Below are 12,483 nucleotides of genomic sequence, written 5' to 3'. Positions count from 1 at the left end.
CAAGACATAACATTAAATTCTACAAATAAAAATAACTTTTTAATGGAAACAATTCACAAAAACTCGATTATATTGGAAAATTTTAGCATATTACTACTCTCAAGACTTCAGAGAGAAAACAGAAAAGAATATAAGTACCAAATATGCAAATAGTATAATTAGATTTGATAAATATATTTCCATTATTTTCCTCTATGATAAAAGAAATACTTTTTCTTCAAAATCCAAAACATTTTTACAAATCGATGATTTTAAAAGGCAAATTTAAATTAAAATATCCAAGCAAAAGAAAATTTTTAAATATTCTCCTTCTAGAGTAAATAGAAATTTTGAATCAAATAGAAAATCAAGAACGCATTTGTAAACAATTCAAGAAACATAATTGCTGCTACAGCATGTTCAACCTTATGAATCATAAAGCTGTACATTGCAGCAAATTAATGTTTGAATTACTAAACTAGAGAATACAGTTACAAGCCTACAAATCAATCATTTAGGAAAATATTTTTAAAAGTAAGTCTAAAGAAAATAGAAGAAAGAAGGTAACAAAATTAAACAAAAAATTAATCAATTAGATAGCAGGGAAACAATTTAAAAGCCATTTCTTTGAAAAATTCAATGAAATAAGTAATTGACAAGCATAATGCACAAAAAAGACAAACGCAATACACCAAATTAGGAATACAGACGAACCATAATAAGAAACACTAAGTTTGGATGCTCCAAGTTTATAAAGCTAAAATTATTATTTTTTTTAATCTAAATTTTTGGCCAGCACGGTGGCTCATGCCTGTAATCTCAGCACTTTGGGAGGCTGAGGCGGGCCGGATCACAAGGTCGGGAGATCAAGACCATCCTGACTAACATGGTGAAACACCATCTCTACTAAAAATACAAAAATTAGCTGGGCATGGGGACGGGTGCCTGTAATCCCAGCTACTCGGGAGGCTGAGGCAGGGAATGACGTTAACCCGGGAGGCAGAGCTTGCGGTGAGCCGAGATAGCACCACTGTACTCCAGCTTGGGCGACAGAGCAAAACTCCGCCTCAAAAATAATTATATATATGTGTGTAAATTTTTCTAGAAAAAGTACAAATTTTCAAAGTTAAATTAATAAGCATATACTTTTGAAAAACTACAATGAGCAATCAAAAGCTTTTCAAAGTATTACTTTTCAAAAAGACTAAGGCATTCTTTCCAACGTAAAAGGAACAGATAATTCTTATGCTATAAAAATTGTTCCAAGACATTAATTAAGTAGTTTTCTAGTTAATTTTATAAAGCTGCATAATCCTGATATCATAATTTGACAAAGACGGCAAAATACAAAAAAAGACGAAATTGTATTTTTAAATATATTGTATTAAAAATTATGTTCAAGACTTGTTATAGAAAAATGGATTCAATGCCAAAGAAGTGTGAAATAATCATACCCTGTAGAAGTTCAACAATGTACACCATCATATTAAAGAATCTATGATTCTGCAGTTATAAGTGTTATTAACTCAACTTATTCCAAAATTATTTGGACAGAAAACACATTTTTATGTTACACTTACTAATATTTAAATGTTATATGCCTCTAATGCCTGACACGTAGTAGGTCCTCAATAAACTTTAGCTTGTTTGTTTGTTTGTTTTACCCTCTCTCATTCTGTTTTCAAGTGCTGAGCTTTCATACCATGGAGAGTCGATGGCACTGATCTTCATAGTGACTATTCAGGCCTTTCCTAGATTAGTATGACTACAGAGCTGACTAAAAATGTTATTCTCGACAATGTAAAAGTAAAGGTACAGCTAGCAGAAAGAGGGAGATGGAAGAGAATTTGAAGACCTGGAGAGAAGTTAGGAAGTTCTAAGTTCTTCATTTTGCAAAATGCACATAGTGACCTGTGTACTTAGTTACCTTACTATGTACAGAGAACAGAAGAACAACGGAGGATTTGTGAGTGACATTAGTACCAATCTATCAGAGTAGACAGTCAACAAACATTGCCCAAAGTTGGTTAATCAAGACTAGTCATATGAGCATACATTTAAAGATATGAAAGTGACCTTCGAAAAACCAACAAACAAGCCAGGCACAGTGACTCACACCTGTCCTCCTAACTATTTAGGGGGCTGAGGCAGGTGCATGGCTTGAGCCCAGGAGTTCAGAGGCAACATAGTGAGACCTTTGTTTCTAAAAATAATAATTTAAAAAAAAAAAAAAAAAAAAAAGAAACAGGAAAAGAAAAGCCCACAACCCAAACTAGTGAGTAGTTAGTTGTTGCCTTTGAGGAATAGAAGTCAAGGTGGGGTAGAGGGCTATTACTTCTCATTTCAAATTTTTTTCATTTTTTAAACCATGTATATGTTTTAGTGTGTTAAAACTTTTCTAATAGCGATGTCCAAATTTTGATTTTTAGCAGAGTTAGTGAAAGCCAGTGATTTAGGGTATAGATTAATGAAGGCACAACATGGCTTTTTGAACCTGATAACCTTCAGTTTAAGTCTTGGCTCTACCAACTGCTAAAACTGATTGGCTTTGGACAAACCACTAACTCTTTAAGGCTCAGTTTGTTTCTCTGAAAATGTCAGTAATAATACCTTACACATAAAGCTATTTTAATCTTTAAAACTGAGAATGTCTAAGGCATTTAGCACACATACAGAGGGTACTTAATATAAATTGTTTCATTTAATATAATAGTGAATATGTTATTATCAAGTATGTGTCAATTCTCAAGTATATGTCTCAAGTATATGTCAATTTATCTCTTGAATATCTTTTTATGTACAAGTATAGGTATAGGTATGTAATATTTAAGTGTAAATTCTATAAATACTATAAATTCTATAAATACCAATGGTCGAGCAGTTTTTAGAGGCTTCAGAATGTTTGTTTTTTTGTTTGTAGTAGGAATCATGATGTAATGAAAGAACCCAGTAATGGCTTTCACACACCCACATTGGGAAAGTCATTTAATCCAATTTAAGTCACTCCCCCTATAAAATGACATTGCTGGAGCTTTACCTGTCAGAAGGTTATAGTGAATCAGATGTTGAGTGGGGATGCTGGTCACCTCTAGGGCCCATGGCTGCAGAATAAGAGAATAATGTTGCCCATTAAACTTGGAGCAATTGTGGGATCCTACACAGCAATTACAGCTCTACCTCAAAAGTTTGGTCTTGGAACTGAGGGAATTTCCTTGACTTCTGAAATGGAGCTTGGTTTGTTGAAAAAAAGAAAAAAAACTAATCGTGCTTTCTGAGGCATAACAAGTCTGCTTACCTCTGTCAAATGAGTTTACTTATCTAAAATATGAGCGTTCCTTTTAGTAAATTCAATTTCCTGCTAAATGATACCCTCATTTGTTATACAGCTGAGTTTAATATGTGTAATTCCACCGTAAAATTAATGGTTGTGCATAAAAATATGCTTCCTTTAAACTGACCTTCAGTTCTTTCATAAAAAGATCATTATTTATTCATCTTTTGTGTTGTTTTTTATTTTTCAAGTTATTCAAGAACAGATTGGAAACTATTCTGTTTGGAAATTTACTTGCAAAGAAGTTATTTTTCAAGGTATTGTGACAAAAAGCCTTGAAAAATAACGAGGATGTAGGAGGCAGGATTAAGACTTTGAAGTTTAATTATATCTCTACAAAGAAAACTCTTGGCAAGTGTACTCACTCACCCATTCAGTAAATATTTATATGGGTAAGATTCATACAGGGATGACAAAAACGATTCTTGCTCATAAGCTAGCAGGGGAGCAGCAGGTCTGAAGTAGGCCTGCTGGAAACGAAAGTGTAAATAAAAATTAAAAAGTCTTTATTTTCAAAAATAGCAAAATATAAAACAATTGAACATCACCAATTCAAATAAATTGACAAAGTTAATATACATTTAGAGAACATTTCCTTCTTTCTCCAATTCCAAATTTTCCATCTCCTTTTTTCCCATTAGTATTTGCAAGATTGATATAAAATTTTAAAAATGCAAATGATTTTGGTTGTACTGTATGATCACTTCACCTGAAGGAGCAGTGGTTTGCACCTGTAGTCCTAGTCCTAACTACTGGGGAGACTGAAGCACCTGCATCGGTTGAGCTCAGGAATTGGAAGGCAACATAATGGGGCAACGTGAATGAGGCCGCCATATCTTTGAGCTGGGCCTTCTTGTTGAATTTAGGCTTCAAGAAATGCCTCAGACTGCTCTGGTTGGAGTGTTCTGTTGACTTGTGCTGATTGTTCTAAAGGCTACTAAAATTGTGTTGCAATTCCAGGTTTCCATAATTCTAAAGGATTATCTTTGATCATCAGACTTAAATGTTTTGGGCTTCTTTGTTAGCACTACAGTATTTCAAAATATAAATCAACAACATTTGGAGAACACAATATGCTAAACAAATTATTTGTGTGGTTTATAGTAGTTGTTGATGACCGGCATGGTACTGAAATACACAATGAAGACAACTATAGGAGCAAACTGATTCAGTGAAATAAAATAATGCAGAGACATTACAAATGACAGTAGCAGTTTAGTGTAACATTATAGGGTCATGTTGGTATGGTGGAAAGATAACTTCAGATTCAACCTGGTTTTAATCCTCTCTGTGCCCCTCCAAGGTTAAGCAATGTATCTAACCTCTCTTAGTCTGTTTCATTGCAAAACGGGGATTCAGATACTAAGAGTGCTATACAGATTAAGTAACGCAATTTTTGGTGTGGCTGGTACATAGTAGAATTATGGGTTCCCATTGTAACCTTGAAAATCTCCTGAGTAAGTAAGGGTCCTCCTGTGCATTTGAAGGACTCTGTGGCCTCACTTAGGCTGCAGTGTCCTTCAGGTTATCTTTTCTAATCCAACTTTTCCTTTTATCTAGTCTCTCCGGATTGTACCGGACTAACAGAATGCGGACAGAATTGGATGGTGAGCCAGTAGTAGCTGAACAGGATACCTCACTAGGGTGGTCTCTGTCTTAAGTCTGCTTTTCTTGGAAGGATTTAAGCCTTTCTTTACAGCTATGGTGGAGGAGGAAACATATAGTACATAATAGAGCTAAAGATTAAAGATTTTTGACTGCTGAACCTACCAACCCCCATCAGAAGAGCACCAGGAAGTCAGGAAAGAAGAAACTCTCGGCCGGGCGCGGTGGCTCACGCCTGTAATCTCAGCACTTTGGGAGGCCGACGTGAGCGGATCACGAGGTCAGAAAGTCGAGACCATCATGGCTAACACGGTGAAACCCCGTCTCTACTAAAAATACAAAAAATTAGCCGGGCGTTGTGGCGGGTCCCTGTAGTCCCAGCTACTCCGGAGGCTGAGGCAGGAGAATGGCGGGAACCCGGGAGGCGGAGCTTGCAGTGAGCCCAGATTGCGCAGCTGCACTCCAGCCTGAGCGACAGAGCGAGACTCTGTCTAAAAAAAAAAAAAGAAAAAGAAAAAGAAAAAGAAACTCTTGGCTTGACTTTTTCAGTTGCAGGGAAACAGAGCTATCTGGCAAACTGTCCCAGTGGCAACTCCCTGCGCAGGAGTCCTTCGGCCCTGTGATGCGGGCAGGTGGAGCACCAAAAGGTACCACACTCAGACTTCCCATCACTCATCCATCACTCTCTATTCCTGTTGTAACACCTACATTTATTGTAGACGTTCAGAAATTCACCTTTCAAACATGTTTTAGGAACACGTCATGTATATAAGTAGGAAGTTGCTTACATATATTAAATTAGGGGCAGCATTATATTTAACAATAGTTTTAAATTCACTGAATTCATAAAAGAACAATAAGGCATGTTAACATCAATTTTATTACTTTACAACCGTAGTCACTTATAGCGCCACACAAAAAGCACATGTAAATGAATAGTAGGAGAGGTATTAATTCAAAATTCTAATCCCCAATATAATTTGCTGCTATACATTTCTATATAAATTACTGTATTTCAAAGAAAAGGAGATACTTAAAATGAAATCTTCCTCTCCATGTTCTGCTCCATCCTAAGTTCATTATTAAAATACACAGATGAAGACAGCTATGGGAGAAAATACTATAGAAGTAATACTTGAAGGAGCCCAAGGTATGAGTTAATTTTTAGCAGTATTTTCTTACTCTAGACACATGACACAGTTCAGAAATTACTTTGAATATAACCATGTGTGGCAATAGAGACAATTGTTCTAGAAGTACAGCTAATATATATCAATAAGCACAAGGCAAAATAAAGTGAAATAAGTAAATGATATAAAAAATTCATATAAATTAAAAAGTTCAAAATTAGTTTTATCATCTGCATCTTCCATTATATGTTTCAGTATATTTGTTATCAGTTATATTATCTAATGCCTAGGGCCAAAAACAAAGTAGACATTTTTTGAAAGGAGAAAGAAATTACAAATTTAGAGCTCTTTTGATTACAATTTATTTGTTTGCAAAATGTCCACCAATTAGAACACATGACTTCAGGTTGTCATGTTTCTAAAGTTGAGTTTCCTTGCCTGGCCAGTATTTGGGTTGTAGCAGATGATCACTTGTAGTGCAATTTTCCTTTTGGAATCTTGTAGACACCATAGTTTTTTCTCTCTTCGTTATAAAACTTCTGTGTTTTGAAACATAATTTTTCTTTAAAATGAAAAGTACTGCAATGCTTAGGAAAATTGACACTGTGCCCAGTATCACAGTTAGTCCCAGATATATATGTCTAGAAGAAGAGAGAATCTCTGTTAGAATTATTGCAACTACCCAACTTCAGAGAAATTTTAAAAGGTAAGTAATAATATCATTCTGATGCTTTTCTTTAAGAATGCAGATTTGGTGGTTTATATAAAAGACGATTTTATGAATACTGACAGGCCGTTGAAGGCAGTTTATAAAATAAAGCAATGTCTTAGTAGCACCATCATTTTCAGTTACTACTAATTACATAATCAGTTTTATCCTTTCTGTAAATTATTTCCTTAGACCAGGTAACCATATCCCTGTTTGCCTAGAACAGCCCCGGTTTATGCTGGTGTTGGCCCAGTGTAATTTTTATAGTGCTCCTTTTCACATTCAAAAGTACCCAGTTTTGAATGATAAATTATGTGGCTACCCTATCCTCAGACCTTTCCCAACTTCATTTCTTTGGAAAACTTGCATGAAGCAATGCTAAGGGGAATTGGAGCTCTGAGTAAAGCAGAGTGATTTCAGAATAAACCAGTTATTTAAATCAGTTTATTTCATGAGAAACCTATAGTTCTATGCTTTCTCAGAAGATGCTAAGGTATGGAAGGGCAGGTTGCATGTCTCATTCTGGTTACCTTGAAAACATACTCTCAATCTCTGATGGAGTTGCATTGTCTCTACATTACAGTTAATACAGCCTTAGCAAAACTGTGGGGAAATCCTAAATTATACTCACAGATTGGGTCCCTTTCAAAAACCAAAATAAATTTCACGCATAGCATCAAAACCTATTAACTCAAACAGATTTATTTGAAATGGTGTACCCAATTCACATCCAACTAAGATGGTTCAGTACCAGGTTTATTTCTCTAGAAAATGCTCAGCTTGTAAGTCTTTTAAACAATCTTTCTTGCTTTTAAGCCATTGAAGCATTGCTTTAAGCAATAAGGGACTAAATGTTTGATGAGCTGAACTGAATGACACCATAGTGAAAAAGCCATGCCACTCAACCCCCATATACACTCACCCACACAGAGAAAACCTTTTACTTTTGTGCATTTCAAGTACGAGAATAATTGAACATCAGTTTGGCAATAAAAGCCGGACAGATTTAGAGCCAAATCCAACTCTTGCCCAGGGGGATTATATCTGACGTAAGTGGTACAGTTTGGCTCAGTTTGAAAAAGAATAAAATCAAACCCAAAATGTGACCTAAATTTAAATGCCTCTGAATTTCAGGGAAATACTTGCCCATTTGTGTGCATAAACTTTCAAAATTCTACTCTATTCTGGACACTTTTGTCATATTTTAAAAATGATTACTCATTAAAATGGGAGTCAAGGTAATGAATAGGGACAAAAATCAAAGATCTAATCAAATAATAATATAATTATTCTATGATTACAGATCACACTTTTTGATTAGACTATTCTTTACCTTACAAGCAGTGAAATGACATGAAAACTTGTTAGTGTCAGTGGCATTGTGTAAATCTGGGATGCTGTAGCAGTGAGATGCGGGAATGCTTTTGATTTGGTACCTGAAGACATTTGAATCATATAATCTGCATGATCCTCTACTTCCACATCTTTTAAATCCCCATTTGAGGCATGAAGTATCAATCAAAACTCCAAAATATACTGGAGCTGGGATTCCTGCTGTGAGAAAAACAACTGCTGTTAAAAAACATGTGCACATCTTTTTGTCTATGAATGATTATCTGAAACCACTTACTTTAATTTAATTACTGTTTTGGAGATGAAAGACCATCAATTACATGCTGAAATCTCCAAAACCTCTCTCTAATCCAGTCTTTTCTCATAAGCTCCAGAATCATGCAGTAACTACCATTTATTTTTCTCCAGAAGCATGTCACTCAGGTGCTTCAAACTCAACATGAGCTCAACTTCTTCCCCTATAGACCTGTCCCTTTATCAGTGGAAGCCCAGTCATTAAAGCAGACTTGGGAGTCATCATTGAGCCTTCTTTCTCTCCTCTGTCTGGCTATCAGTATATTTAATTTATCCCTCAAACATACCAATTCTACCTACTAGGTATATCTTAAACAGTTTCTCTTCTTTCCATTTCCACTGCCACTCCTTCTACTCTAACATAAAGCAACAGCCAATTCATGATTTCTTGGCTTCCTTCATTAACCTTCTCGAATCTATCCATCATACAGAGGTTGCATCACTAAATTAAGTAGGTGACTTCCCAAGACATCGCTTCCAAAAGAAGAATAGTTAACTGAACATTGGGTTATTCTACTTTTGTGGCCTCGCTTTGGGCAAGATTGTTGTCTTATATTTCAGAATGCAATTTTCTTGGATTTCTTTCAGTGACTAAAATGTTCTCTCCTCTTGTCTCAATGCCTTGTGTAGTTTCCTTTATCCCAAGCAATACTTTTCTCTTCTTTACCTTCTTAATACACACTCACTTTTAAAATCTCAGTTTGAACGTTTTCCTTCATGGTAGGCTATTTTGATGAACTAAACTTGTTTTACATCTCATAAAACTTTTAATACTCCTGTAATAGCTTGTCGAATTGCTTTCTCTGCTAGACTATAAGCTCATCGTGGTAGGAAACCTGTCCTCCTTTTTCAAGCTATAAACCCTCAGAAAATGTTCAGAATTTAATCCCTCCTTAGGAGAAAAGGTATCTCTCGTGTACAAATATTAATGAAAGTATCTTAAGCAGTTGTCCATAGCTCAGGGTATATTTTACATGTTCTAAATTGGTGGTTCATTAACATCCGTTATTTAGTTCTCTTAAGAACTATATTGTCTGGCAGTTCATGGTCATAGTTGGCTGGAGTTGAGCAGGAGCTGCCTCCATGCCTCACTCCTCACCCGCTGCCTACACTTGGAGTCCACCACGAGTCCATACAGCTTTCTCTCTGCCTACATCACTCATTTCCATCAATAGCCTGCTTGTTTCCGGCATTTGAGTTTTAACCTTTTTATATGTTTTCTTCGGTTATAAAATTGCTTTGTAGGCTTATATTGAACAAAATAATCTCATTAAATTTTTAAAATCATCTAATAATATTTATGACACTTCTAAATTCCAGAGATTATCCATTTGTTATTTGAAAACAAATGAAAATATTTAAAAATATTTTCTGGCCAGGCACAGTAGCTCACGCCTATAATCCCAGCACTTTGGGAGGCCACTTTGGGAGGGTGGATCACGAGGTCAGGATAGAGACCATCCTGGCTAACATGGTGAAACCCCATCTCTACTAAAAATACAAAAAAAAATTAGCTGGGTGTGGTGGCGGGTGGGTGTACTCCCAGCTACTCAGGAGGCTGAGGCAGGAGAATGGTGTGAACCCGGGAGGCAGAGCTTGCAGTGAGCAGAGAGTGCACCACTGCGCTCCAGCCTGGGCGACTGAGCAAGACTCCATCTCAAAAAAAAAAAAAACAAAAACAAAAAAACCCACAAATATATATATACACACACATATATTTATGTAAAGGTTTACCTAAACTTTGCAAATACTCATGTAAAAAATTGATTCAATCCAGACTCATCGGTGGCTGCCAAAGTTTTGAGTGAAAGATTTTTGGGAAACAGAATGGCGACATAATCTCGAAGTGTCAAATTATAGATGACTTATTAACTGCAGAAGGATTTTTACGATGGAGAAAACTGGTGGATACCACCTTCACCAAGGGACCAAAATTAAAATTCCAATGATGGTATAAACTGAATTGATGTGCTTCTTGATGTGATTTATTAAGCATCGTGCAAATCATCTGTGTAGTATTGCCACCAACAATATTTTACCTGGACATACTCAAAAGCAAACACATCCAATAGGTGGGATATTTTACAAAACAACTGGCTTTGCCTCTTGAAAAAAAAAATGTAAATGTTGCAAAAGAACAAAAAAATAAGAATGAGGAATTTTTGGAGATAAAAGGGTAACTAAACACAATATGTGGTCTTTGACTTTGGATCAAAAGAGAAAATAAAGCACTACAGAAGACACTATTGTTATAATGAAAGAAATTTGAATGAGGAATTATATTAGACAGAGTAGCATATCAATGTTGAATTTCTGAAGTGTGAGAATGGTATTGTGGTTATACAGGACGACAGAATTGCTCTTGTAGAAGAATACAAGTCGAGGACTTTAGGACTGAAGTGTCAGCATGTTCACTACTTATTTTCAAATGATTCAGCAAAATATTTGTATGCTCAGATAAACAGAGGAGAGAGATTTCTGGGTTTTGGACACAGTTGATAAATCCCAGTAAGAGTTTTACAATTATTCATTGTCATTTAAATTTTCGTTTTGTAGATTTGAAATTTTCACAACAAATGGGAGAGAAAGAAAGAGGGTAGTGAAACCTATGGATTTAAAAAGATTTTAGCAATATATCACCTAAATGCAATTGTGGACCTTGTTTGGTTCTTGATTGAAATGTACATGTATGAGGAAACATCAGACACTTTAAAGAATTTGAGCAGTAACTGGGTATTTGCTAATATTAAGAAGTTATCTTTTAAGATACAAGAATCACCAGATTAAAACAAGTCATTATGGTTTTGATTAGAAGAGCACACCAAACATGTTATAGAAGAAATGCAGTAGTCTGAGACTTACTTCAAAATAAGCTAGTTGGGGTAAGTAGTTAGGCACACAGATGTCCTAAGATGAGCTGTGTGTTGATAACTGTTGAAATTGGGTAATGGATAAATGGGAGTTCATTGCTATCTTTGCTGTATACAAAGAAAGTTCTTGCTATCTTTGTATATGTTTACATTTTAAATAACAAACGAGTATAGGAATATCTAATTTAATCTATTTTGCATGAAACCCCATGAACAAGAAGAGCAGAAAATTTATCTAGCATTCAGTTTGGATTATTTGGTTCCTCAAAAACCAACCAAATAGATGATTTACCACTTAAAAAATCCAGGTGATAACCAATTTTACATTACCTTTAATGACGTGAAGACAAGCCAAAGATTCAAATGTTCTCAATTTTCTGTACATGGTTTAAGATTATTGTAATAGAACATTTTCAAAGATTCACAAAAGCAGAGAGAATGATATAATTAATCCTCATGTACCATCATAGCTTTGACAATTATTAATGTTTTGCCACTGCTGTTTCCTCTCTGTCTCCACTCTGAACTTTTTTTTTTTTTTTTTTTTTTTGAGACAGAGTCTGCCTCTGTCACCCAAGCTGGAGTACAGTGGCACAATCTCAGCTCACTGCAACCTCTGCCTCCTGGGTTCAAGCAATTCTTGTGACTCAGACTCCCTGAGTATCTCAGACCACAAGCGTGCGCCACCATGCCAGGCTAATTTTTGTATTTTTAGTAGAGATTGGGGTTTAGCTATGTTGAAACCAGGCTGGTCTCGAACTCCTGGCTTCAAGAGATCCACCCACTTCAGCCTCCCAAAGTGCTGGGATTGTAGGCATGAACAACTGTGCCCAGCCTGAACTCTTGTTTTAATATTTTAAAGGCAATCTGAGACACCATGTCATTTCAATTATGTATATTTCAGCATGCATCTCTACTGATGACATTTTTTAAAAACATGATTGCTATGTCATTCTCACACCTAACACGTTTTGTAATACTTTCATAGTTTTATATAAAATGTAGTACATATTCAAGTTTTTGGATTGTCTCCAAGGATTTTTTTAAATTCATTTGTTTTTATAAGGATCCAAACCAAATAAATACATTTTATTTAGTTGATGACTCTTTATAGCAATATACACTCTTCACTTTTTTTTTCTTACTAATGGTTTTTGAAAAAAAGACACCACCAAGTCCTATAGGATATGCCACAGTCTGGATTTCATTGCT

General features: G+C 35.4%; 1 protein-coding gene across 4 annotated transcripts in view; it reads right to left on the bottom strand.

Moving 5' to 3' along the window:
* Nucleotides 1-5,776: 5,776 nt before the first annotated feature.
* The window catches only part of SLCO1C1 (solute carrier organic anion transporter family member 1C1), a 56,526-nt gene continuing 49,819 nt past the window's right edge, over nucleotides 5,777-12,483 (bottom strand). For 2 of the 4 annotated variants that reach the window (XM_007967852.3, XM_007967856.3), the window contains 2 exons: nucleotides 8,088-8,308; nucleotides 5,777-6,686 (listed from right to left, as the gene is read on the bottom strand). In XM_007967852.3, coding sequence (XP_007966043.3) covers nucleotides 6,513-6,686; nucleotides 8,088-8,308 — 395 coding nt within the window. In that variant the 3' untranslated portion in view covers nucleotides 5,777-6,512. The remainder of the gene's footprint in view (nucleotides 6,687-8,087; nucleotides 8,309-12,483) is intronic. The other 2 variants (XM_007967854.3, XM_007967855.3) reach the window with 2 other exon arrangements.

Source organism: Chlorocebus sabaeus, chromosome 11 (assembly GCF_047675955.1).
Source record: "Chlorocebus sabaeus isolate Y175 chromosome 11, mChlSab1.0.hap1, whole genome shotgun sequence".
Taxonomy (NCBI): Eukaryota; Metazoa; Chordata; class Mammalia; order Primates; family Cercopithecidae; genus Chlorocebus; species Chlorocebus sabaeus.
Note: the sequence above shows the minus strand (reverse complement) of the source record. Positions and strands in the feature narration are given on the sequence as shown.